Source organism: Chionomys nivalis, chromosome 21 (genome assembly GCF_950005125.1).
Source record: "Chionomys nivalis chromosome 21, mChiNiv1.1, whole genome shotgun sequence".
Taxonomy (NCBI): domain Eukaryota; kingdom Metazoa; phylum Chordata; class Mammalia; order Rodentia; family Cricetidae; genus Chionomys; species Chionomys nivalis.
This window is the reverse complement of record NC_080106.1, coordinates 6,305,156-6,333,070: the sequence shown is the minus strand read 5'-3', so window position 1 is coordinate 6,333,070 and position 27,915 is coordinate 6,305,156. Positions and strand designations below refer to the sequence as shown.

Below are 27,915 nucleotides of genomic sequence, written 5' to 3'. Positions count from 1 at the left end.
CCATATATAGGGTTCTTGGACCCTGGGTCATAGAACTTGTTTTGAGCAGAATCAGAAGGCTTTGTCGCTGGGGTGGCTTTTGAATTTCAAAAGCCCAAGCCAGGTCCAGGCTTTCTCTCTCTCTCTCTCTCTCTCTCTCTCTCTCTCTCTGTCTCCCTCTCTCCCTCTTTCCTCCCCTCTCACTGTGAATCAGGATACAAGGTTTTAGCTACTGCCCCAGCACCATGTTTGACTCTGAAACTATAAGCAAGCCATTTCCTTTTATAAGTAAGAGTTGTCTTGGCCATGGTGTCTCTTTGCAGGGGCAGAAAAGTAACTATGATGCTGCCATCTCCCAAATTACAGTGTTTCTCATGTTCTTACCCTTCAAATCCCCCCACAAGTATATAAACTATTTTTTAACAGTGAAGGCCCAGGGACTCATTTCTTCTTGAACACACCCACAGTACGCCCCAGCAGCCAGTGATATTGGTGTGCTGACCTGAGACACAAAGGCCCCCAAAGTGGCCCAGCACCCTATGGGCTCTAATCTTCAGTCGCTCCAGGTCTTCACGTAGCTTGTTGTCTAGACCTTTGGCCAGAACCTGGCGGTACTTTCTGTCCCTCACATCCTTCTGTCTGTTCAAGAATGAGTCTGGGATCTTGTACTGTTGTGGGTTCTGAATGAGGGTGATCACATGCTCCACCTCGTCCTCCATGAGCTCTCCAGCCCTCTTGGTGAGGTCAATGTCTGCTTTCCTCAACACCACGTGAGCATATCAATGCCCCACACCCTGATGGCAGTGATGGCCAAGGCAATTTTCTGCAGCGCATCCATGTTGATGCTGAGTACTCAGAAGAAGTACCAGAACTTCCTGGGGGTCACTAGAGACATGCGGCAGCACAATTGGTGCAGTATAGACCACCTGTGCCAGACTACCTTTCAAGTCTTTTTTCCTCTCAGTTTTCCCCTCTCTTTTTTTAATCTTAAAATATTTATTTGTTATGTATACAGTGTTCTGCTGCATGTATGCCTGTACACTAGAAGAGGGCACCAGATCTCATTACAGATGGTTGTGAGTCACCATGTGGTTGCTGGGAATTGAACTCAGGACCTCTAGAAGAGCAGCCAGTGCTCTTAACCTCCGAGCCATCTCTCCAGTCTCCATTCTTTAATTTTTTTTTTTTTTTGTATGTGTGTGGCTTTTTGAGACAGGTTTTTTGTAGCTTTGGAACCTGTCCTGGAACTCGTTCTTGTAGACCAGGCTGGTCTTGAACTCACAGAGATCCGCCTACATCTGCCTCCTGAGTGCTGGCATTAAAGGCGTGTGCCACCACCACCTGGCCACCCTTTAAATCTTAAGCCAAACATCCAGCCTCCCTCTCCAGTCGTACGTGCTGCTTTATCAGCGGATGTGTTCTTGATGCTCAGCACACACCTGATTGATGTGTCTCTTTTACCTATCTGTCTGGTCATTGGGTGCTGAAACCTCATCAAGTCTTCTCTGTATTATTTTCTGGGTTTTTCCAGAGTATGACATATAGTTGGTGCTCAATAAAAATGCTGTTGAATCAAAGGAAAAATAGTCGAAACCTCTGGTAATTGAGAAAGAGGCAGAACTGGGTTCATTCCTGACTCTCCTTGAAAGTGAGGGACAGGTTCCACCATTACTATAGACACTGGTTCATGTTAGTAACCGTTACTAACCGGCTATGGACTAGTCCACCTGCTGAGAAGACCATTTCCACTCAGACCATCCTCAGCTGGGGATTCAATTGTTCCTGGGCCTGTGTGACTAGCACCCTTGGGTCCAAGCACTGGTCTAGGGGTCCAGGACTGAAGAAAGAATACAAAATGCTTGCCTTTAGCTCTTAGCTTTGGGGATGAGGACCAGACAATAAGTACAAATGTAAGAAGGGGGGATATCAGACAGTGATGAATTGGAAAAGGGCTGTGCCTTTCAGAGTCCTCTGCTGAAGCCAAGGATGAAGGTGTTGGGGAGACGCTGGGCTGTCATTTAGGAAAGAGTGTTTCATTGAGGGTGAGCAGGAGAGGGCCCTAAGTGTGGACCTGGCTTGTTAGGGCTGAAGAGAGAGGCTAGTGAGAGAGCTGGGAGACCAAATCGGAGGCAGACTTCTCCAGGACACTTCTAGCTGCTGGACTGAGACTTGGGGGAAACTGAGGATAGTGAGGCTGCCACGGCTGTGGTGGTTACCATGGAGTGGGCACATGATTGAATCAGTGGGAATGATTCACCTGCAATCAAAGAGGGTTGTGTGTGTGTGTGTGGTTCTATCAAAGAGAGGGGTTAAGTGTCTACACGGTGGTGTCCTGGAGACAGCTGAATGTCATTGTTGGAGTTGTGGAAACGTTGCAGGGTTGCCACTGCGGAGTCATTCGCTTGACCGCAATTACCAGGGGAAGAAAATTTTCCAGAAGCGAGAAAAGCACCTCATAGTCCCATACAGTATCTTGGAGGCACGTCAAGTGAGCCAGAGGCACAACCGGTGTCATGAACCTCCTGGCCGGAGGCGGCAGCAGCGGGCGGCGGAGCCGGTACAGTGTAGCAGCCACAACGGAGTACAGTGTAGCCAGCCGGTCCGGTACAATGTAGCGGCAGCCAGGTAAGCGGCGGAGTGGGCTCTGCAGGCGACTGGTGGGTTTTGTGGGGAAGCAGGCGAGGGTACAGATCTCGGCACGCGGTCACCACTTGCCGGAACCCAGAATCCGGTTTCTGTCGCGCGCACCCGGGGCGCAGAACTGGCAGAGGCCTCAAGCTAGACGTCAGGCTCCAGGCTGCCGCCTGCTGGCTCTCCGCTGTGGCAAGGCCTTGGTGACCTCATTGGTCCCCGCATTACGTGGGGCAGAGCTTAGCATCCACTGATGGGGACCCCCGCCCCTTCAACCTCCGGGAGGCCGTCAGAGGCTGTGTGTGGGGCTCTGGAGCCAAGCACCACAGGACTGTTTGCCCTCTTGCGATATTGGGCTTTTCTGAGCTTTCTGTTTCACAGCTATGAAATAGATGAGGAATGTCATACAGAGCTGCCCCAGTGAGGACAGGAGCATCCTCAGAATGACTTCATTTTTTTAATGGGTAGAAATGTGAGGTGCGCTTCTGGGGTGGCTTCGCTGCACCTGCTTGGGTAGTTGAGAATGGTTAACCCTGGCTCCGATTGGCCCGTATTTCTCGTCCATCCTTGTTACAGATATATCAGATAGGATCTACCTTGTCCCTTCCCAGGGCCTTCTGTGGTCCTTGTACTCGCACTTTTTTTGTGGCTGAACCCACGGTAACACATGGGACGCCAGCCAGCTCTTGATATCAGAAACACGCCCTGAATTTCCGCCTAGTACTTCTGATGCGTCCGTAGACCCTCGATGTTTACTCCGAGGGTTTCAACTGTTATCATCAGCTTTAGGAGAGGGCTCTGCAGGGACTTGATGGAATAGAGTTTTGTTTTGTGTTTTCCCCTTTCTTGAGGTGAACCATGAATTCTGGGTGCAGAACTCTGTGAGATGGGTGGGGAAATAGGAGATGGTGTCATACTCAAAGCCAGCTGTTGCTTCCAGCAGCCAATGCTGGGATGTTGTCTCTTTGTTCTCAGTTGTCCGGGCAATATGATTCTCCAAACTGGTTCCAGACAAACTAGGCAGACAGGTCAAATGACTCCGTTGCTTAATTCATCCCCTGCTTTTGTTTCAGATCAGGTGGTGGCAGTGCCAATCAGAAATGGGTAAGGGAACCTTTTTCTTGGGGAGAGTCGCCCAGAGGAGAGTTGCTGACAAGTATTCTTGCCAAGGTCTTTTTGCCTCTCTGACTGTATTCTAAAACATCAGAAGGTTTCCAGGGAAGGTTTCTGGGTGTGGCTCCTGCATCCTCCTCTGGGCTGACCTCAGAATGTCAGTACTGCTCAGCTGCAACTCCGGTTTCTGGTGTTACCAAACTACACCCTCATCCTTCCTCTCTACCTTGGACTACTCCCCGATTTCCAGCCAAGAGATTAGGGCCATATATTGATTAATTTTATTATTATCATCGTCATTATTGTTATTTTGGTATTTCAAAACAGTGTTTCTCTAGCTGCCCTGGGACTCACTTTGTAGACCACACTGGCCTCGAACTCACAGAGATCTGCCTGCCTCTGCTTCCAGAGTGCTAGAATTAAAGGTGTGTGCCACCGCAATCCAGCTTGGGACTTTTTATTAATGAATTTAATTGTTATAACAATCTTCATACTAGACCCAATGGAAGTTGTCTTAGTGGTTACAGAAATGAACCAGCCTATATGTGAACTGTTAGGTAGATGTTTTAATTCCAAAGGGGAGAGTTTGAGAGAAAGCTTATGCTGCCAGCAGAGAAAAATGAAGGCATTTTATTATTTTTGTTTGTTTGTTGGGGGCAGGATATAGGATTTGTTAGTCACGAGACTTTCTTCTTTTTAAAACAGGGCTGCACCGTGTTTCTTTGGCTCACATGCAACTTGAACTGGCCTTGAACTCATAGAGATTCATCTGCCTCCACTTCCTAAGAATATAATTTATTTTATTTTATTGTGAGACAGAGTCTCACTGTGTAGCCTTGGTTAGCCTGGAACTGGATGTGAGGCTCAGGCTGGCCTTGAACTCACAGATATCTGCCTGCCTCTGCCTGGAATTAAAGGCAAGCATCACTGTGCCTTGCCCAATATGTATACATAGATTTGTTTTAGTGTTTTGTTTTTTGAGACAGGGTTTCTCCTTTTTAAAGAATGCCTTTCTTGTTGTTGAAGGGGATTTTCCCGTGTAAGATGGAGATAGAGGGCCAGTTTGTCCTTGGAGGGCTCCTGTCCTATCCCATGCCCGGTGGAGCCGGTAGAGCCGGTGGAGTTTTCTCTCTCTCTCTTTTTTTTTTGGTTTTTCGAGACAGGGTTTCTCTGTAGCTTTGGAGCCTGTCCTGGAACTCCCTTTGTAGACCAGGCTGGACTCGAACTCACAGAGATCCGCCTGCCTCTGCCTCCCAAGTGCTGGAATTAAAGGCGTGCGCCACCACCGCCCGGCTTGGAGTTTTCTCTTGCAGTAAGAGGATGCGCAGTGGGTGCATCTGCAGAGTGCTAACAAGAGGGGAGGAACTGGGTGAATAGCAGGCTTTACAGATTAAGGGCAGAGAGTCTGTCTCTTTCCCCTGTGATTGTCCCTATTTACTGCCTAACCCTGCATGGTACTATTATAATTCCTCTTTTGAGACATGAGACATTGGGAGCAGAGAAAGGCTGTGGGGCTGGCAGAGCTAGCATTCATATCGAGGCTGTTCATCTCATCATCATGAGGGGACTGGAGCATCTATTAGACTCTATTTTGGCTACAAGAACTCTCCTTTCCGATAGCAGTGATCTAAACAGGTTTGTTTCTGCCTTACTTGACTGAAAGCTGGTGGTGAGCAATTCTAAGCTAGATGGAATTGCTTTAGGTCGTGTTACTTGGCAGTCCTCATTTGAGGCTTCTGTCATAGCTCAAGGTGCTTGTGCCAGCTTTACCCATTACATCTGCATTCCAGACGGAGGAGGAAGGGCGGAAGAACAGTTCTGAGAAGTCCCAAGTGATTGTTCTGCTCACGTCTTATTGATCAGAGCATAGTTGTATTACCATGCCCAGGTGCAGGGAAGACTGAGAAATCATGTCACAATGACGACTCCTCACTCAGGATGAAAGGGTGAGTGAATGTGGGGGTAGCTGAATCTCTCCTCACTCTGGCTATTCCCTAGGACTCTTGGGAGGTGCCTGGCATCAGTTGGGGACCCCTGACTGTAGCACACTGTGTGACTTACCCAAAGTCATCAGCCCAGGGCACCTGCATCCCCTTAGGCCAGTGGTTCTCAACCTTCCTAATGTTTCAGCCCTTGAATACAGTTTGTCATGTTGTGGTGACCCCCAAACCATAAAATTATTTTTGTTGCTACTTCACAGCTATAATTTTGTCACTGTTATGAACCATAATGTAAATATCTGATATGCAAGATATCTGATATGTGACCCCACCACCCCCAAGGGGCCAAGACCCATAGGTTGAGAACCACACTGCCTTCGGCCTTCTGTTGGCAGCTGGTAATTCTTATCATGCTGACCTCCTCCCTGGACAGAGGCAAAGCCAGCAGGACTCGGCCTATGGGGCACCTGGCTTTGGAGAGGGCCCCTGCAGGTGCAAAGAGAGCCATTAGTTCAGGTTCTCACTCCACACAGTGAGGACCTAGTAGGGCCAGCCATTCTTGGAAGAGCAAGGGAAAGAGTCACTTTTTTTTTTTTTTTTTTTTTTTTGGTTTTCCTAGACAAGGTTTCTCTGTAGCTTTGGAGTCTGTCTTGGAACTAGCTCTTGTAGACAGGCTGACCTTGAACTCACAGAGATCTGCCTGCCTCTGCCTCCCAAGCACTGGGATTAAAGGTGAGCGACACCCACGCCTGTTGTGCTGAGTGTCTGTGAACTAATTTCACCCACAGTGACCCACCTCTAGGCGAGGAAACAGGCCAAGAGAGGCTAGGGAATGAGGCCTAACTAGATAAGTGGAGAACTACATTCCAGCTGCTTCTGTTTTATTCAGATACAGCCCCTCCCTTTTTGCCAGGAGCCACCAGCTTTTTGTTCCCAGTGTAGGCTGAACTCTAGGGAGGGGAAAGAGCCTAGTGATCTTGACTTCGGACAAGTGGGAAGCTAAATGCTTTTCTGCTATGTGGGATCCCAGGGCGAGAAGGTAGGACTGGAACACAGGCCCAAGAGGTACAAGCCTATACTGGAACCTAGATGCATTGCTGGAACCAGGGAATAACAAGCCTAGGTCATTCCGCCAGTAGCAGGACAAGGATGGGCTTTGGATTTGGCTTCAGAGAATTCACTGGCGAACACTCTAGCAGGGCTGATATTCTTGGGTCTCTGCTTTATATGGGACACCTCAAGTAAGGGGACAGGAAGGAAGATCCAGTCCCAAGAGGTGACTCTCCTAGGAACAGGCTAGTAGCAAGGGCCTGGCTGGATTGGGGACATGTGAGAAATTTGCCATGTGAGGCCTAGCAAAGAGCCTACTAAGCCGGGCAGTGGTGGCGCACGTCTTTAATCCCAGCACTCGGGAGGCAGAGGCAGGCGGATCGAGACCAGCCTGGTCTACAGAGCTAGTTCCAGGACAGGCTCCAAAACCACAGAGAAACCCTGTCTTGAAAAACCAAAAAAAAAAAGAAAAAAAAAAAAAAGAGCCTACTGAGTAGCTCCGGGGCTGGAGCCCTCCAGCATCTGGGGCCGAAGGAGCCCCTGCATAGGAGCAGGGCCTTGGATTCTAGGCTTTGCATCTGGCACGCTGGAATACCCTGGGTCAGCCCTCATCACTGGGGGTTCTCCTGAGAGAACACTATCTGTAGAGCCTGGTTAGAGGAGCTGAGGCAGCCTGTGGGGAGGATAAGGATTGAGGCTGCTTTGTGAAGTTGCCCTGCACTATCCCCCAGCCTCTGGGAAGGGAGAGAGGGCCCTGGAGAAGAGGGGTGGGTCATGGCGCGCCCGGACACTCATCTCAGCCCTGCTGGGCCCCGCAGGTGGGATGCTATGGAATATGATGAGAAGTTGGCTCGGTTCCGGCAGGCCCACCTCAACCCTTTCAACAAGCCGCTTGGACCAAGGCAACATGAACAGGAACCCAGTGGGAAGGCCCAAGAAGTCACTTCTGAAGGTGAGGCCTGACACTTTAGACCAGCCCTAGCACTCTTTCTGCACGTGGCCCTTCCCATGGGGTGTGCATAGTCCCCTCCCACCTACTCTGAGGTTCTCCTTTGTTTTCCTTACCAGAATAAACAATCTCTAGATGGCAGGGATTTGAGTCTGGAGAATCACCGTTGAGTTCCAGGTCCTCACACTGTATGTTCTTAGTGAACCTTTGCACAAACTCAGAGCTAAGGTCTCGGGAGAAGAGTCCAGTGGGTGGAATGTCTGTGGATAGACCCACACCTCCTTGGGGTCAGAAAGGGACGAGGACAGTCATTTTGGATAAAGTAGTTAGAGTGTTGGGACCAGAGCGGTTGTCAGGGTGGCCTGAAGTTCACACAGGACTTCATGAATTTTGTGATGTAGGCAGTTGGTGGTGTCTCGTCAGTCACACAGGAAGCGTCTGCCTTAGAAATTGGGATTATTCATTTGTTTATTTATTGAGAGACCAGGTCTCTCTCTATAGCCAAGGCTGGCCTGAAACTGGTGACTCTGTTCCAGCTTCTCAGCTGCTGGGATCACAGGCATTGTATGGCCACACCCAGTTTGGGAAGGCTCTGTAAGGCTATCTTGTGGATCTCTCCGAGACACCCAGTATTGCTTCACAAGGTCAGACTTCCTACTAGGGGGTCAGAAACTTCACTTGTAATTCTGTTTTTTTTTTTTTTTTTTTTTTTTTTTTTTTGGTTTTTCGAGACAGGGTTTCTCTGTAGCTTTGGAGCCTGTCCTGGAACTAGCTCTTGTAGACCAGGCTGGTCTTGAACTCACAGAGATTCACCTGTCTCTGCCTCCCAAGTGCTGGGATTAAAGGCGTGCGCCACCACTGCCCGGCTTCACTTGTAATTCTGATTAGTGCTTTCTGGCTGGTCTCCACATTGAGACAGAGTCCTTTACAAATGCCAACCAGACAGAAACAGACAGCTAAGTGGTTCCCACTCCCCCATTTCTGTGGGTACCCCAACACCTCTGTGTTATGGCTTAAGTAAAATGCTGCAGATCCCCAAAGTGGTTGCAGTGGGCAGCGGGTCCTGAGACCATGCCGCAGGTCCCTGAAGTGGCGACAGGCAGCTGGTAGTGGGTCCTGAGAGCTGCCTGTCCCAGGCAGGAACGGCACAGTTCCCCAAGCGGCTGCAGTGGTCCACGACGGGCAGGGAGTCCCAAGCAGGGAGCCGCGTGGTGGGTTAGAGACCTCGATGGGCCAGCCAGTCCCACGAGGAGAGACAGATGGATGGGCACACCACGAGACCTCTGCGGGTCTCCCAAGGTGACTGGTCCCTGGCAAGGGAGCCACGCAATGGGCTAGAGATAGACGGATAGGCACACCATGATGCCAGAGTGAGGTTGGATATATATTTTAGTGGGTTATGGAGGAAGAAGGGGAGAAGGGAGAGACAGAAACTGCCTCTGAGGGAGGGAGAGAGGGAGAGAATGAAAAAAAGGAGGAAAAGGAGGGACTAAGGCTGGAAGTTGAAGATCAGCTTGCCTCAGTGGACTGGGGAGGGAGTGGGCGTGGCTTGTCTCTTAAAGGGACAGAGCAGGCCAACACACTGACTCAATTCTATCCAGCCCAGCCACGTCCGTGGGTAATGAGGAGAAAGAGGCAGCAGGCGGACCTTTTGCCACCTTTCATTCATGTCCTCTCACTCCAGAGACTCTGCCTGAGCCGCCCCCTGGGGAGCCTGAGTTCCACTACTCTGAGCGCGTGATGGATCTTGGCCTGTCTGAAGACCACTTTTCCCGCCCTGTGGTAAGATTTGGAGGCTAGACCCTTACTTAGGTGTTAGCCTCATCACAGCACTTCTAAGTGCTCTTGGTTCAGACACTCTCTTGAGCTGCGGTGCAATGGCTCCCAAGTCAGCCAAGGCTCCTGGGTTTCGAATATGAAACACACATGGCACCTGGCCTTCATCTGGAGTCAGCTTGGGGAAGGGCAGTGGGGCTCCTCTTTTATATTTGTTTATTTGTTTGTATTTATTTAGAGAAGAGACAGGGTCTCACCGTATCACTTTGGCTAGCCTGGAACTCACAATGTAAACCAGACTGGCCGTGAACTCACAGAGATCCACCTGCCTCTGACTCCTGAGTGCTAGGGATAGGGTTATGTGCCACCATGCCTGGGAGTTTCTATTTATTTATTTATTTATCCATTTATTTATTTATTTATTTATTTATTTATGTGGCCTTTAAGCTTTATTCATGCAGATGTACACATATACTATATATGTGAATAATTTTTTTTTCTGAGACAGGGTCTTACTATGTAGTTCTGGCTGTCCTAGAACACACTATGTAGACCAGTCTGGCCATGAACTCACAGAGATCCACTTGCCTCTGACTCCTGAGTGCTGAGATCAAAGGTATGCACCACTACGCGTGCCTTGTGTGTATGTAATTTTTATGTGTGTGTCTGTCCACACTAGTGGTTAGACTCAGAGCCTCATGCATGCTAGGCAAGAGGTCTCCAACTGAGCTGTATCCCCAGCCTCAAACCTCTCTTTTAAAAAAGATTTATTTAGCTGGGCGGTGGTGGCACGTGCCTTTAGTCCCAGCCCTTGGGAGGCAGTCTCTGTGAGTTCAAGGCCGATCTGGTCTACAAGAGCTAGTTCCAGGAAAGGCTCTGCCTCCAGAGTGCTGGAATTTAAGGTGTGCACCGCTACCACCACCACCACCACACCAGCTAAGAGCAAGTGTTCTTACCGCCTGAGCCATCACTCCAGCCCTCAGTCTCCCATTTTTAACTTTTCATTTTGAAATTAATTCTACCTAAGCTTCTAAGGCTAGCCTAAAACTTGCTTGTAATCCAGGCAGGTCTTGAGTTTTTTTTATCCTCCTGCCTCAGCCTCTCACATGGTTAGTCAAGCCCAGAGTGGTTTTGAAAGCACACCTCACGGCTCCTCTCGGCCACAAAGTGAGCTCCAGTGCGGAAGGAAGGGCAGCGCTGTCTTTCCGTCTGGGTCTTTCAAAAGCCCACTGTGTGGAAGGAGGACAGAGTCAGCTGACACCCCCACCCTCACCCCCACCAGCTCTGAGATCTGAACCTGGAAACAGCATTCTAGGTCTGGGCTCTGAGCTTCTGGGTCAGTGTGAGAAAGCACACTCAGGAGTGCCGAGTCTGGGGTGAGCTGCTTTAGGCTGTTTCTTTCGCTGGCTTCTAAGCCTTTAAGTCAGAGGCCTCTTCCTCATTTTCTCAGCTTTCTTTTTAGAAGTGAAACAGCCCCCGGAGGTGGTGGAGCACTCCTTAAATCTCAGCATTCGGGAAGCAGAGGCAGGTGGATTTCTGTGAGTTTGAGGCCAGCCTGATCTACAGAGAGAGTTCCAGGACAGGCTCCAAAACTACAGAGAAACCCTGTCTTGAAAAACAAAACAAAACAAAACAAAACAAAACAAAACACAAAAAAAGAAAAGAAAAAGAAAAAAAAGAAATGAAACAACATGACTAAAAAGCTGTTGGATTTAGATTTCTCAAGAGGAAGTGTGTGTGTAAGCGTGTAATGTTAGGAGCCTCTGGCATGTTAGATAAGCACTCACTACAGAGCGACACTCCCAGCTCTTAGCAATCATTCCCACCCCCACCCCATGAGACCGGGTTTCTCTGTACTTTGACTGTCCTGGAGCTGGCTCTGTAGACCAGGCTGGCTTGGAATTCAAAGATCTACCCGAGTGCTGCCTCTCAAGTGCTGGATTAAAGGCCTGTGCCCCCAGGCCTGGCATTTTTTTTTTTTTTTTTCTTTTTTTTTTTTTTTTTTTTTTGGTTTTTTTTTTGAGACAGGGTTTCTCTGTAGCTTTGGAGCCTGTCCTGGAACTAGCTCTGTAGACCAGGCTGGTCTCGAACTCACAGAGATCCGCCTGCCTCTGCCTCCCAAGTGCTGGGATTAAAGGCGTGCGCCACCACCGCCCGGCAGGCCTGGCATTTTTTAAAAAAAATATTTTCTTGGGGCCGGAGAGATAGCTCAGTGGTTAAGAGCATTGCCTGCTCTTCCAAAGGTCTTGAGTTCAATTCCACATGGTGGCTCACAACCATCTGTAATGAGGTCTGATGCCCTCTTCTGGCCTGCAGACATACGCACAGACAGAATATTGTATAAATAATAAATAAATAAATAAATAAATAAATAAATATTAAAAAAAATATTTTCTTCTCCAAAAAGCTACAAAGAAACCCTGTCGTGCAAAACCAAAAAAAAAAAAAAAAAAAAAAGAATTTTCTTAATTGTGTGTTTGGTGTATGTGTCGGTACATGAGTACACACACGTGTGTAAGGCAGCTGTCAGTAGGTGTCCTCTATCGCTCTCCACCTTGTTCATTGAGATAGGGTCTCACTATGCAGTCCTAACTGGGCTGGACCTCACTATGAGATCAGACTGGCCCCGCCTCACCTACTCCCCCCTATTTATTTATTTATCAGAGTCCCTGAGCTTGAAGCTCACTTACTCAGCAAGACCAGTTGGCCACTGGGATCATCTTGCTTCCATTTCCCCAGCACTAGGCTTGTAGACGTGTTCTGCCATACTCAGCGTATTATCTGTGTGCTGGGGAATCCCAACTCAGATCCTTATATAAGCACTTAACTGAGGGTCATCTCCCCAGCCCCTTGTTCTGTCTTTATGACAGGTTCTCAAGCAGCCCAGGTTGGCCTCAAACTTGTTATGTAATTGCTATGTAACTAAAGATGACTTTTAACTCCTTTTTTCCCTTCTTCCTATTTTTGAGACAAGTCTCTAGCCCTGTCTGACCTCCAATTTGTTATATTTCACCCTTGCCTCCACCTCCTGAGGGTTTGGATTACACAGACCATCAAGTAAGGTTTATTTGGTGCTGGAGACCGAACCCAGGACTTATGTATGCTAGACATAGCATTTTATCAACTGAGCCACAGCCCCGGCTGCAGGTAAATTGGTCCAGCTAGGAGCAGGGAGCATGAGTAGACTCTTTTTTTTTTTCTTGATTTTCAAGACAAGGTTTCTCTGTAGTTTTGGAGCCTGTCCTGAAACTAGCTCTTGTAGAACAGGCTGTCCTCGAACTCACAGAGATCCGCCTGCCTCTGCCTCCCAAGTGCTGGGATTAAAGGCGTGCACCACCACCGCCCAACTTTGTGTGGATTCTTAACCTCCTGGGCCTTGAGCGAGCCTTCACCTGGGTGAGCGAGCTGAGGTCTGCTCTATGCCCGACTACCCCTGAGGACAGCTTACCTTCCCTGGGAAGGAACTTCTAGGTGGTCATCTGACTGTGGTCATCGATCTGGGCAGGGTCTTTTCCTGGCCTCTGATGTCCAGCAGCTGCGGCAGGCCATTGAGGAGTGCAAGCAGGTGATTCTGGAGCTGCCGGAGCAGTCAGAGAAGCAGAAAGATGCCGTGGTGAGGCTGATCCACCTCCGGCTGAAGCTGCAGGAGCTGAAGGTGGGTGCGGACCTGCTCTACTGCAGACGAGCCTGCAGTGGGACTGGGGCTGCGGGAGGCAGGAGGACGGGGTGCCCATGGCTCTTTACAGGGGTTGGATCTTCTCTGTTCTCTGAAAGGCTAAGGTAGGAAGAAAAAGCAGGATGAAAATGGAGGCTGGTTACCCCCTCTGATTGCCAGGGACAGAAACCCAATCCTAAGGTGCTTAGAGCAAAAGGAAGAAAGATTGTTTTGTTAACCATATTCTAATAATGTCAGGAACCCTGTACTCTGTTGGTCTGCTTTGTTTTGAATCCACCTTCAGGGAGGCTCTCGGAGGTGGCAGAGATGACCTCAGCAACTGATAACCTGTCTTTCCACAAGTTTACCTTTCTCAGTGTGGGCCGGAGGTCAGTCATGATTGATTGGCCAGGCCTGGGTCACAAGTTTAGGGAACATTCACAGTAATTGACCAGTCCTGGATTATGTACTTGTTTCTGAAACCATCACAGCCACTGGTTAGTTTTGTGACCACCCACTGAAGCAAGTAAGTGTGTTGACAACCTCTGGGGAATGATAACCTGAAGGTGTGGACAGGAGGCAACAGTGTATCATAGAGTCCAGCCACAGAAGTCCAGGTTGTAGTCCCAAGTGTGGGATTTTTGGCTTGGCTGTCATCGTGTCCCCTGTACTGACTCTGAAACTCTGGGAGTTTAAGGTAGAATATCCATTGGGAACTAGGTAAGAATATATGGTAGTGCCGGGCGGTGGTGGCGCACGCCTTTAATCCCAGCACTTGGGAGGCAGAGGCAGGCGGATCTCTGTGAGTTCGAGACCAACCTGGTCTACAAGAGCTAGTTCCAGGACAGGCTCCAAAACCACAGAGAAACCCTGTCTCGAAAAAAACCAAAAAAAAAGAAGAATATACGGTAGTAAGCATATCCCAAGATACAGAAGTTTAATGAGATACACATGTAGTTTTCCTCATGAAAGAAGACCACTCCAGGCAACAGCCAGAAATATCAGAGCCCTAGGCCCTTGGGTCTGTACAGCACCTGGATGCAAAGAGGCTGGGAAAAACTGTGTGTGTGTCCTTTTTTTTTTTTTTTTATAAAGAATTTATTATGCATATAGTGTTCTGCCTGCATGTATGCCTGTACACCAGATCTCATTACAGATGATTGTGAGCTACCATGTGGGTGCTGGGAATTGAACTTGGGTCCTCTGGAATAGTAGTCAGTGCTCTTAACCACTGAGCCATCCCTCCAGGCCTAGGCCTATAGTGTGTGTCCTTGAGGGTTGGTACCTAGCTACCTGTTCTGTTGCAAAAAAGAGAAGGGGAACATGAGTTCGGGCTGAAACTCAAACTCTGCTACAAGCAGTTTCTGGAAGGCGTTTGCTGAGGTCCTGAGCGAAGGGAAGGGGCTGCAGCTTAGCTGACCTGTGACCTTTCCGTTGCTTTTCCCCTACAGGATCCCAATGAGGAAGAACCCAATATCCGGGTTCTCCTAGAGCACCGCTTCTACAAGGAGAAGAGCAAGAGCGTCAAGCAAACCTGTGATAAGTGCAATACCATCATCTGGGGCCTCATTCAGACCTGGTACACCTGTACAGGTGGGCAAAGACCAAGACCCACTCCTATACAAGCTCTGCTCCCAGAAGTGGCTTATGTCCAATTGTCAGGAATGTCCCGAGGGCCAAGCATTGCTGTGCCCTGGAGATGAGAGAAGCAGAGGAGACCAGCTGCAAGCATGCCTGCCTTCACTGGCCTTGATTCTGGATCTGAGCCCCCAGTGGCTGGAATCAGAGACGATTTTTGAAATTTAAATTCACCTGAGTTGAATATGTAGATTAGTTTTGTTATCTACTTTAGGAATTCTCAGTAGCCAGGTAAGGCTGGTGGTTACCGTGTTGGATAGTACAAAGGGAATATTGCAGAATGATGGGACTGCTCTGTATGAGAAACCAGATTAGAAAGTGGCCTGGCATGTCAGACAGTGCTGTAAAGGACAATGGGATAATACTTATGGGGGTACATTGGGTACTATTTTTGGTAGAATGAAAAGACTCATGACAATTTAAGCAAGCACTTGGAGGTCAGGGCACAAGCCAGGAGGATTATCTAAGGAGGAAGGATGTGTTATGGGGAATTGTATGTGCAAAGGCCCTGTGGTTGATGTGTGTTACTTACCTGTGAGGATAAGTACCATGTCTAAGGGGAGGTGTATTAGAAGTACAATCAGAGGGGACCAAGGGCATTGCTGCGTGTGCAGTGAGAACTGTGCGTGGGTGCCGAATACTTAGATTCTGGTTGATGAGCTGAGCTGGAAGGAAGAGAGGATTGTGTCTGGCGAAGGTTGGGTACTGTGTGAGTGAGGTCAGCGTGGTTCCAGAACTAAGTGAGGAGTCAGGATGACTCATGTGGTAGTCTCAACCCCAGAAGGATAGAGCCACTGAGACCTGAGATGGGAGATGAGAGAAAACAGTTGAGATGTAAGAGGGTAAACTTTATTGGATAGCTGGGGTCTGACGGATGCTAATGGTGGGTTGACTCTAGATGCGTGAGTCATGAATACGAGACAAAGCTTAGGGTCCAGAGAAGTGAGGATCTTTGAAAGGTTGAGCCACTCAGTAGTGCAAGGAGAAAGTCTTGGGTTGATGAGGACGGTGGAGGGATCTGGGTGTGTGTGCAGAGTAGTCCAGCTGAAGGCCATCCACGACTTTTGAGAGATGTGGGTGTTTTCCTGCTGCAGGGTGTTATTACCGCTGTCACAGCAAGTGCCTGAACCTCATCTCCAAACCCTGTGTCAGCTCCAAGGTTAGTCACCAGGCTGAGTATGAGCTGAACATCTGCCCCGAGACGGGGCTGGACAGCCAGGACTACCGCTGCGCCGAGTGCCGTGCTCCGATCTCCCTGCGTGAGTGAAAGATGGGGTCCTCGTCCAAGCTGGGGAAGAACAGTGGCAGAGATGATCCAGGAGGGGCACCCAGTTGGTGTGTGAGATGCTGTACCACAACCACAGCAGCTGAGTGAGGGCCAGGGGCCAGCACCGTCCAGGTGCCTTGTTTTGGGGATGTCGCACAGGGAAGTTACCCATCCCTTCAGGTCCATAGGAACAGATGGTTTCTAGCTGTTTTATGACTTGTCCAGGTCTCTCCAGGGCTGATGTCTGGTCTCTGACTACAGTGCCTTTGTGTTCCCACTGTCACAGAGAGCCCACAAAGGCAAGGACTAGGGGAAAACAAATGACACAGCACTGGGGATATGGTTCAGTGTAAGAATGCTTGCTTATGGGGGCTGGAGAGATGGCTCAGCGGTTAAGAGCAGTGACTGTTCTTCCGGAGGACCTGAGTTCAATTCCCAGCAACCACATGGTGGCTCACAACCATCTGTAATGAGATCTGGCACCCTCTGGCCTGCAGGCATCCATGGAGGCAGAATGTTGTATACATAATAAATAAATAAAATCTTTAAAAAAAAAAAAAGAATGCTTGCTTATGGGCTCAGGGGTTAAGAGCACTGGCTATTCTTCCAGAGGTCCTGAGTTCAATTCCCAGCAACCACATGATGGCTCAGAAACATCTGTAATGAGATCTGGTGCCCTCTTCTGACCTGCAGACATACCAGCAGACAGAATAACTGTATTACATAATAAATAAATAAAAAAGAGAATGCTTGCTTAGCATATATAAGGCTCTTGGTTTCATCCCAACTGTGCAGAAGAAAAGAAAATGAAAAATATACAATAATCACTTTCTAGAGATGGAAATACTAACTACTATGAGTTTGTGGGGTCCCTGCTGGGCTTCTTTCTCTCTCTCTGTTGTCTCATTTTGCTGATGAGTAGACAGGGTGCTGGGACACTGGGGTGGCTGAATGGGTAAGCTGAGTCTGTGGGGCAGGGAACCCCTAACTCAGCTTACTCTTCATTGCAGCCTTGGTGAGGGAGCCTGGACCACACGGTCTGAGTCCTTGGGCAGAGAAGGCGGACCTTAGCCCCTAATAGCTATCCTGACCTTGTAACCGCCTGGCCCCCACAGGAGGTGTGCCTAGTGAGGCCCGGCAGTGTGACTACACCGGCCAGTACTACTGCAGCCACTGCCACTGGAACGACCTGGCTGTCATCCCCGCGCGAGTGGTGCACAACTGGGACTTCGAGCCGCGCAAGGTTGGGCTCTGGAGATGCGGTGGCTCTGAGAGTGGGCAGGGAGAGTCCCGGGCAAGGTTGGGCTCTGGAGATGCGGTGGCTCTGAGAGTGGGCAGGGAGAGTCCCGGGCAAGGTTGGGCTCTGGAGATGCGTTAACTTCCAGGGTGGGGAGGGAGAGCAGGGAGAGGGCGGGCATGTTTTTGGCCCCACCAGCCCTAGCTCTGCGAGCTAGCGGCTCACTCATCTCCCCCTGCAGGTGTCCCGCTGCAGCATGCGCTACCTGGCACTGATGGTGTCTAGGCCAGTGCTCCGGCTCCGGGAGATTAACCCTCTGCTGTTTAACTACGTGGAAGAGCTGGTGGAGATCCGGGTAAGGCTGGGCCTCGGTTAGGGTCCGGATGGCCTTGTCGGGATGGGAAGTTCTGAGCAGAGAAGGAGTCCTGCTTTCGCAGGCTCCTTGTCTATCTGCTGAATCGAAAGTATTACAACCATAGAGACAATGTTAAATTCGCTAATAATCTCTTAGGAAAAGCAGAACCTAGGGTGGGGGCTCATCCCTGTGATGTTAGCATTGGGGACCTGGGTAGAAGGATCATTAGTGTGAGATTGGCCTGCGCTTGGTAGTCAGAGAGCCTATCAGAAAGTGTGCGGAGGGGGGAGAGGGAGAAAGAGATTTTAATTCTATCCATTTATCAATCAACCATCTATCACCTGTCTACCAGTTTATGTATCAATCAACCATCTCTCATCTGTATCATCTGTCTACCTATTTGCCTACCAATCAACCATCTATCATCTGTCTACCTATTTATCTACTAATCAATCATCTATCATCTGTCTACCTATTTACCTACCTTGCTGGGAATGTGGTTCCTTTGTTAGAATTGCTAGCTTAGATGCAGGAAGCACTGGGTTCAGTTCCCAGCACTGTATACATCTGGCATGGCAGAACATGTGGCTCAGGCTGACCCTGAATTTGATATATAGCTAAGGCTGCTCTTGAACCCCGACCCTTCTGTCTCTACCTTCCAAGTGTGGGTATACAGCAGGTTGGTGCTTCTACTCCTGTCTAAAAGTCTATTCTGCCAAATAGAACCAAAATATTATAATATGCAGTCAACATACAAGCTTGTCAAGATATTTTGTGTGTGTGTGTAACCTTGAATTCTAGTGTGTGCCCTATACTTACAGCAATCCAAGTGAAAACTAGACGTTTTCAGCAGCTCTGTATGGCTTCAGCCACTGGTCGCCAGAAGAGTCGGGGCAGAGGTTAGGAGGTGCGGTAGGGCAGGCAGGAGCTGATGACGTAGGCAAGGTAGTAGAAAGGACTTCGATTCCATGTTTTAGGGGAGGGGTCTGAGGCAGAACAAGGAGAACGGTCAAGGCTGAGGCATTGGGCCTAGGATTTTGGCCCACTCTGTTGGATATGACTTAGTGCTGTCTTGAGAGAGCAGGGTGGGCTCACCGCTTGTCTGTGGGACTGGGCAAAGTGACGTGAATGGGAGATCTCAAGAGGCGTCTTTAACAGACCTCAAGATCCTGTGATTCGCCCTTGAGGTTGGATACTCACTCAAATGTAGGACCATCTTGTGGAATTTGAGGGCACCTTCCCCAGTCGCTACTGCCCTTGCCCACAGTATAAGGAGAAGCAGACTTGTGAGCATGGCCCCTATGACGCCAGTACAAAACCAGCTCTTAGCCTTACAGAAACAGCCACAGTGCCACCCGTGTGCCACGGCTGAGCTGTCCACTGTTGTCTGCCTGCAGAAGCTGCGCCAGGACATCCTGCTCATGAAACCATACTTCATCACCTGCAAGGAGGCCATGGAGGCGCGGCTGCTGCTGCAGGTCAGGTTGCTAAGGGCAGGTCTCGGAGAGCCAGGGTGACAGGAGTCTTCCTGCTCGGTTCTTCAGAGAGCAGAGTAGATAGATGTGTTAGGCTTCTAGAAGTCTCCCAAACTTTTTATTCTGGGAAGGTCGTCTATAATAAACTGTCAAATATCCTGCACACAACAGTGTTCTCTGATGATCTCAGTTAGGGAAACTAAGATAAGCAATCATTGTGTTTAGCCTTCACGGAGTAGCTTTCACCTTAGCAGGCAGATTGAACAAAATGAAAGTTTGAAGCCTCACGTACTGGGGCTGGAGAGATGGCTTAGTGGTTAAGAGCATTGGCTGTTTTCCCAGAGGACCTGGGTTCGCTTCCCAGCACCCACATGGCAGCTCACAACTGTCTGTAACTTAAATACACCTAAAATAAAGTTAAATAAATTTTAAAAAAGACTCACTGCTTTGGTTAATAAGTTATAAATTATGGGAACAGTCTGCAAGTTCCAAGACAGCTAGGGCTGTTACACAGAGGAACCCTGTCTCGAAACCCCCCTCCCCGCAAAAAAAATTATGAGAGCAGTCAGCAAACAGGCCCTTGGGGAATGGCCAATGGGTCAGCAATGGGTCAGGAAGGCAAGGGAAATAGGCAGTATGTCAGGGTGTGAGCTCTGTACATAGAAGCAAGCAGAGCAAGGGGTGGGGTGAGCTGGGAGGTGTTAAACAGAGACCAGGACCGGGAAGAGGCACGGATGGCAGGGGAAGCTATGGTCAAAGGCGAGGCACACTGAGCAGCCCTTGTGGCTGGAGGGACATTATCAGTTTGTGAAATGGGGGCGTAGATCAGGAAATATTGCCGTGACCATAGCTACCATTTGACTTCTCCAGGCTCTTGAGGTCCCTATACAGATGCCCTATGAAACTTGCGGGTTTCCACAAGAACTCTGGGCCATGGGTGGAGAATGGGGAACCCTTTCTCTGCATTTGGGGTCACACCTGCTGGGTCTCGACAGCTCCAGGACCGGCAGCATTTTGTGGAGAACGATGAGATGTATTCTATCCAGGACCTCTTGGAGGTGCACATGGGCCGCCTCAGCTGCTCCCTCACGGAGATCCACACGCTCTTTGCCAAGCACATCAAGCTGGACTGTGAGGTGGGTCTCCCCATGCCCTCTGTGATGGTGGTCCTATCTAGAGGAGACTCTTCTCCCTATGCCTTCTGTGATGGTGGTCCTATCTAGAGGAGACTCTTCTCCCTATGCCTTCTGTGATGGTGGCCCTATCTAGAGGAGACTCTTCTCCCTATGCCTTCTGTGATGGTGGCCCTATCTAGAGGAGACTCTTCTCCCCATGCCCTCTGTGATGGTGGCCCTATCTAGAGGAGACTCTTCTCCCTATGCCTTCTGTGATGGTGGCCCTATCTAGAGGAGACTCTTCTCCCTATGCCTTCTGTGATGGTGGCCCTATCTAGAGGAGACTCTTCTCCCCATGCCCTCTGTGTTGGTGGCCCTATCTAGAGGAGACTCTTCTCCCCATGCCCTCTGTGATGGTGGTCCTATCTAGAGGAGACTCTTCTCCCTATGCCTTCTGTAATGGTGGTCCTATCTAGAGGAGACTCTTCTCCCTATGCCTTCTGTGATGGTGGCCCTATCTAGAGGAGACTCTTCTCCCTGTGCCCTCTGTGATGGTGGCCCTGCCTAGAGGAGACTCTTCTCCCTATGCCCTCTGTGATGGTGGCCCTATCTAGAGGAGACTCTTCTCCCTATGCCCTCTGTGATGGTGGCCCTGCCTAGAGGAGACTCTTCTCCCCGTGCCCTCTGTGATGGTGGCCCTGCCTAGAGGAGACTCTTCTCCCCGTGCCCTCTGTGATGGTGGCCCTGCCTAGAGGAGACTCTTCTCCCCGTGCCCTCTGTGATGGTGGCCCTGCCTAGAGGAGACTCTTCTCCCCGTGCCCTCTGTGATAGTGGCCCTATCTAGAGGAGACTCTTCTCCCCGTGCCCTCTGTGATAGTGGCCCTATCTAGAGGAGACTCTGCTGTTCCGTCCACCAGTCCTTAGGGCCAGTGCGTTCCTGGCCCGAGTTGGCATTTATTTGCCAGCCATTAATCCTGATTCCTTTTCCAACAGCGGTGCCAAGCCAAGGGGTTTGTGTGCGAACTCTGCAAAGAAGGCGACGTGCTGTTCCCCTTTGACAGCCATACATCTGTGTGCACCGACTGTTCAGCTGTCTTCCACAGGTGGGTGTGGCCTGTGACTCACTCTGCTAGGTACTCAGTCTCCTCCCTGCCTTCTAAGAAGAATGCCTTCCCTTGCCCCTGGCTGCAGCTGGTCTTGTGGAGCCTCACGCTGCTGCCCAGGAGAGAGGAGGCAGACATCTGGGCTTTTGCTGTCTGGTTTTCAGAGCCCTTTGCTGGAGTTAGGCCCTGATGTCTACATCCACATTAAAAGTTTCATTAAGGGCCTAGGAATGTAGCCTAGCATGCAACCCTAGGCTTGATTTCTTTTTTTTTTTTTAATATTTATGTATTTATTATGTATACAATATTCTGTCTGTGTGTATGCCTGCAGGCCAGAAGAGGGCACCAGACCTCCTTACAGATGGTTGTGAGCCACCATGTGGTTGCTGGGAATTGAACTCAGGACCTTTGGAAGAGCAGGCAATGCTCTTAACCTCTGAGCCATCTCTCCAGCCCCCCCCCCCAGGCTTGATTTCTAATGCAGAGCAGAGCAAGGCATGGTAGTACAGGCCTGCAATCTCAGCACTTGGGAGGCGATAGCAGGAGGATCCAAGTTCAGTCATCCTAAGCTACATAGCAAGTTTGAGGTCAGTTTGGGCTACATGAGACCCTGTCATAAGGGGAAAAAAAGTTCCATCGGGAATGAGCACCTACACTGGGCCACTGCTCCTTAAAATATCCCGCTTAGCCTCCAGAGCCTTCCTGGCGCCTCACTCAAAGGGCCCACTACTGCCTTGCTCTGTGCCTGCAGCAGAGTTACTGCTTCTGGGTCAGTACAGGCCAGATGGGCCCAAACCTGTGCCACCCTTTATGCCTGAAGAGAAAAGTCTAAAAACCAAACCAACAGAGGAGTCTGCCGAGCCCTATTGTACTCTGACACACAGTTTGGGAATCGCGGGTAGACGCTGCATTAGTGTTGATAAACTATGGCTTTGGCCGAATAAGAAAGAGCTCAGAGGACTGAGAAGATGGCTCAGTAGGTAAAGGAGCTGTCTGCCAAGCCTGCTTACTTGGTTTTGATCCCTGAAGCCTGCACGGTGGAAGAAAAACCACATCCCGCAAGTTGTTCCTATCTTCCACTGGCGTATCGTGGGTGTCCCGTGGCCCGTGTGTGCCCACCTTCACGTGTTCAGGCACAAACACACAAATAAAAAAAAAGCTGAGAGCTGGGTACGATTGCTAGAAGCCTGACTCTTTAGTAGAGGCCAGCACCTACGTACCAGGCTTTGTGGTAAATCATACTTGGATGTAGATTCTGCTTCTGCTCTATGGTTGTGAGCATCTCTGAGCTTGATTGCCGATTTGCAGGAAGATACTGAGAGCTAGCCCAGGACGTAACGTTTCCGTGCAGAATCCAGCCTGTCTTTCTAACCTCAGGGACTGCTATTACGACAACTCAACCACATGCCCCAAGTGTGCCCGGCTCAACTTGAGGAAGCAGTCACTTTTCCAGGAACCCGGTCTGGATGTGGATGCCTAGAACGTTGGAGGGGACACCAGGCACCTTCCCTTCTGGCTGTCACCCTGCTGGCATTGCCCTCCAGGTGTTCATCCTGCTGTGGAGACCTCCGAGAACGTTCTCTGGGCCAGAAGGAAGTGACTGGTAGTCACCAGGACTGGCATTCCCCAGGTGCTTGCTGAGATTTGGAGTTCTGTACCTGACTGTTTATTGGGTGTGCTGCTACAAAGGGTCAGAATGCTGCTTCTGCCCCCACTGTAGGCTCCCTAGTTAGGGGAGCCTGGGTGTGACTCCCCAGGAAAGGTGGAGTCACTCTATGACACAGAGCCCTCCAGTCCTTCTGGCCCTTAGAGAGGGCCCTGCTCCTGTCTACCGCCCTGACGACTGGTCAGACACTCTAGAGGCCTGACCTGTGAGACCAGAGGGGACCTCCTGACGGAATTTTATCTCTGCTGTAGATAATTTAGGTTCTACTTAGAGGCTCCTATCCCTCTTAGCACCTTGTCTCCTTAGGGCTTCAGGTTTTCTCTGGCTGGGGCTGTTCACAGTGGTGTCCCATGGACTGTCTCAGCATCCTGAGAGTCATCTTCCTCCTCCTTAGTCGGTCGGTCCTGTGTGTTTCCCTGCCCTTTTGTACAATAGGGAGGGAAGGGATCTGTGGAGTTTTTCTTGGCAGATACACCTGCTCCTGCCATAGCCTAGTCCATGTTATCCTGGTGCTCTGAGCTGGGCAGTTAGGGACTCATTTAAGGAAGATATCTCAGCCTCAAGTTACATAGGTGGGGCTATGTCCCTGAAACAGGTTCAAGGTCAGGTTAGCTGGTCAGTCATTGTTGGCCTGTGTGGCATTTGGGGGACCAAATTTTCCCACAGAAGTCTGTTCTGTTGCTACAGTTCTCTGCTTAAAGATGACTAGTCACTGAGTGATGATTCAGGAGTCTGAGGCCAAGAGCTACGAAGCAGGAGGTGGATGGCCGCAGGAAAGTCCAGGCTTTGAGGGTGGGCATGACCTATAACTTTCCGGTGAGGCACCTCCAGGCACACACCCCGTAAATCCTATGGCTGAAGATGTGTGGAGTCAGGGGGTCTCAGAATATGGCTTCTGTCCTTCCTTGGGAAGCAGGAACTGCTGACATCTGCCCCTTTCCCCCGCCTGTGAATTGCTGTTGGCAGACACAGGCCAGGAATGCCACAACTGGGATCTCCCTCACTTCTGATGAGGCACAGGAAGGGACGCCTCAACTCGCAAGATGAAGCTTAGTTTGCTGGCTTGTTTGAGGGGTGGATGGACATACCGCCATCTCCTCCTTGTTCCTCTGTACCATCAGGTAGCTTTACTCTTGCTATCTTTTCTGTTTCAATTTTCCCATCTGGAAAGTGGGGAAAGTGGAGTTGACCTACCTCAGGGTGGAAGAGGAAGGAGGCCTTTGAGTGTGATGTGGGTCAGCAGGTCCCTGCCGTGCTTCCTCTTTGGAGTCAAAGAGGGTCTTAAAACCAAATGCCATTTTCCTATACCCCGAATCTTTGTGTTTCTTACCATTGTATCACATTTCTGTCCTGTGGCTATGGCCCTTCCCGAGCCTCCTATGTAATCAGCATCACATGTTCCCAGCCGTAAATCATAGTGTCCAAAGAAAATGTCTGGTGTTTGTTGAGCAAAGCGGTGGACCCCCTCTTAAAATACACCCCAATGCAGATTTTCATAGACTCATTTGAGGATCCTTCTATGAGCCCACAGCTTGACAAGAAGAGTCTACATATCCAGGTGGTGGTAGTGGTGAAAACCTTTAATCCCAGCACTCGGGAGGCAGAGGCAGGCAGATCTCTGAGTTCAAGGCCAGCCTGGTCTACAAAGTGAGTTCCAAGACAGCGAGAGCTACACAGAGAAACCCTATCTCAAAAAAAAAAAAAAAAAAAAACAATATATAAGTAGACAAATAAATTAAAAATATTTCTTTTTTCATGTCCTTAATTCAACTATCAAGGAAACTTACATTAAGATCTTATTCACAGAGCTGGCTATGGTAGTGCACGCCTTTAATTCCAGTACATAGGAAGTAGAGGCATTTGAGATCAGCTTGGTCTACATAATGAGTTCCAGGCCAGTCAGGGCTATGTAGAGAGACCCTGCATCAAAAAAGCAAAACAAAGCAGGAAGATCTATTCACACTGGGTGTGCAGCTCAACTGGAAGAGAGCATGTCTGGCATGCATGAAGCCTTGGGGCCGATCTCCAGCATAAACTGGGCATGGTGGCACATGACTAATCCAACACTCCCTGGAGGCAGAGGCAGGAATAGCAGGAGGTCATAGTCGCCTTTGGCTGTATAAATATGTCTGAGGGCGTCTTAAACTATATGAGAGTCTGTCAAAACAGAAATCAACTCGGGAGGCAGAGGCAGGCAGATCTCTGAGTTCAAGATCAGCTTGGTCCACAAAGCAAGTGCCAGGACAGCCAGAGCTACACAGAGAAACCCTGTCTCAAAAAACAAACAAAAACACAAGCAAAACAAAATACAACCCAGGACACCTTTGCTCCTCAGAGAGAGAGAGAGAGAGGTGTGTGTTGATGGAACCAGGGGTTTTGTGCATGCTAGGCAAGTGTTTTACGACTGAGCTATAACCCCACCCCTGACTACTTTGATGAATAGTCTCCAGTTTGTGTTTGTCTCATGTTAGATTCCAACTTTGGTTGTCTAGCGGAAATTCCACAGTAGTGATATGTGTTCTCAGTGTGACCTGACGGTATAATGGTGGTATGTTCTGACCACTGCTGAAAACTTCTTGTCGATTGAATGAGAATGGCCCCCATAGGCTCAAATATCTGAATGATTGACAAGTTTGTGGAACTGTTTGGGAAGGACTAGGAGGTGTGGCCTTATTGTGGGAGGTGTGTCACTGGGAGTGGGCTTTGAGGTTTAATCAGGCCCAGTTTCTCTCTGTCTCCTGCCTGGGGATCAGGATATAAGCTCTCAGCTACTGCTCAGTACCAGGCCTGCCTGCCTTCACACTCCCTGCCATGATGGACACGAACCCACCCTCTGAAGCAGTAAGCAAGCCCCCAGTTAAATGCCTTGGCCATGGTGTTCCCATCACAGCAATGGAACAATAGTCAAGACACCAAGTTAAGGTGGCATACCAGTTACTCTTTCAGTGCTGTGCCAAATACTTGATAGAACAACCTTAGCTTGGCATGGTGGCATACACCTTTAATCCCAGCACTTGGGAGGCAGAGAGACAGGTGGATCTCTGAGTTCAAGGTATACATTGTGAGTCCAGGGACAACCACAACTACACAGAGAAACCCTGTCTCAAAAACAAAACACCAAACTAAACAAAACAAACAAACAAACAAAAAACCCAAGAACTTAAAAGGAGGCCTGATTTCGGCTCATGGTGTCCACAGATTCAGCCCCCAGCCCTTGACTCCACTGATTCTGGGCCAATTGTGAGGGAAAACACTGTGATGCTGGAGAATGGGAAGAAGCTGTTTATCTTGTGGCAGAGAGCCAGGAAAGGACCTGGGACCACACACCTTCAAAAGCATGCCCTTAACGGCCTACTTCCATCTGCTAGGCTCCAACTCCTCAAGTTCCCACCACTTCCAGAAACAGCATCACCTCCTGAGACCGAGTGTTTAACACGTGAACTTGTGGGGAGCTTTTTATATTCAAACCGTTACACATGTATGTCAGGTTTCTCCATTAAGATTACTGTTTATCTCTTTGTCGTTAGTGTTGAATGTGGAGATACTTTGAGACTATGAAACTATCTAGTTCTTACTGTAACTTCTACCAACTCTAGCATCCACAACTATTCTTGCTTGAGTATAATAATTGTGAAATGGTGATTGATTTTGTCTGCGTTTATGAGTTGATGTTTCTGTACAGAAGTGTCCAACCTTTTAACTTCCCTGGGACACACTGGATGAAGAGCTGCCTTGGATCACATATTAAATCTACAAATACTAGTGAAATGTGGAGCTCTGTTGGGAAAGTCTTAAAATAATTGAGCAGGTCCCAAATATGTGATCACTGATAAATGAACGTATCTAGGTAGTGGAACTTCATTGGTTAAAAAATTTTTTTATAATAAATGTAAGAGGCAGGCTGGTGAGATGGCTCAACAGTTAGGAGCACTGGCTGCTTTTTTAGAGGTCCTGAGTTCAATTTCCAGCAACCACATGGTGGCTCACAACCATCTATAAGGGGCTCTGATGCCCTCTTCTGGCCTGCAGGCATACATGCAGAGCAAACAATCATACTTAAAAAATAAATACATTAAAAACAAATATAAACTTAAAAAAATAAATGTAAGAAAAGAGGGACACGTAAAACTAGTTATATATTTTGCATTGTATTTGATAAATCAGTTCATCAATATCTGGTTTGAATGCCTGTGAGATGGTTCAGAAGGTAAGGGTGCTCACTGCCAAGCCTGGTGACCTGCATTCAATGCCTGGGATCACATGTGGAAAAGAGAGAGCTGACTCCTGACAGTTACCCTTTGGCCACCAGTGCATGCCCAGGTACAATGTTCACCCACCCCTGTCTCGGCAAATAATAAATGCAAGGTGTCTGGTTCAGTGGAACGAGTTGAAATTATGCGTGTTCTGAAATGTCAGATGTCTTGGTACTAATTTTACTGTTTCATCCCTGAAAATAGTTGCTCACAAATACAGGTACTTCTACCAAGCAATGGCATGATAAGGCACAATTGTGAAGCCTAGGGCATTTGTTCCTGGGAAGATTCCACTTGAAAATTAGTAGGGCCCTGGGTTGGCATGACGACTCAGTGGGTGAGGGTTCTTTCTTCCAAGGCTGACCACCTGAGCTCCATCCCTCAAAGCGCTAGGAGAGAACTGACTCCCACATGTTGTCTTCCAGCCTCCACACTCATCCACACGAAGAATAAAAACAAAACAAAACAAAACGGCAGGTAACGTATTTATGTCAGTTGAAAATGGAGCTGTAAACATGACAAAATATTCTCTCTTGAAATCTGTTTTCAAATTCATGTATCAGATTGAAAAACAAGGCTAAATATTTTTACTGTTTGAAAATAGGACTGTGCTTAGACGGTATATAGAAATCCATTAAATGGTGTGCCTTAACTTGTTCTACCATTTCATTTAGAATACTGCTATGGTTGAAACATTGTACTGATAAATCAGA

At 49.0% G+C, this 27,915-nt stretch overlaps 1 protein-coding gene and 1 pseudogene across 1 annotated transcript; one reads left to right on the top strand and one right to left on the bottom strand.

Annotated features, from left to right (window-relative positions):
- Positions 1 to 420: 420 nt before the first annotated feature.
- On the bottom strand, positions 421 to 874 carry LOC130863981 (40S ribosomal protein S18-like; annotated as a pseudogene).
- Positions 875 to 2,523: 1,649 nt separating this feature from the next.
- Positions 2,524 to 27,915, top strand: Def8 (differentially expressed in FDCP 8 homolog). The gene is made up of 13 exons (XM_057753673.1): positions 2,524 to 2,604; positions 5,514 to 5,669; positions 7,532 to 7,665; positions 9,347 to 9,444; positions 12,944 to 13,093; positions 14,545 to 14,686; positions 15,826 to 15,990; positions 17,114 to 17,241; positions 17,477 to 17,590; positions 18,988 to 19,068; positions 20,061 to 20,201; positions 21,174 to 21,283; positions 22,661 to 27,915. The coding sequence occupies exons 2-13, from the start codon at positions 5,662 to 5,664 to the stop codon at positions 22,761 to 22,763; spliced, it is 1,374 nt and encodes a 457-aa protein (XP_057609656.1). The 5' UTR covers positions 2,524 to 2,604; positions 5,514 to 5,661; the 3' UTR covers positions 22,764 to 27,915.

Excerpts from the sequence above, each read along its gene's own strand:
- Def8 (XM_057753673.1), top strand. Across the intron at positions 9,445-12,943 it reads ACCACTTTTCCCGCCCTGTG|GGTCTTTTCCTGGCCTCTGA; the intron begins GTAAGATTTGGA and ends CGATCTGGGCAG. Across the intron at positions 17,591-18,987 it reads AAGAGCTGGTGGAGATCCGG|AAGCTGCGCCAGGACATCCT; the intron begins GTAAGGCTGGGC and ends GTCTGCCTGCAG.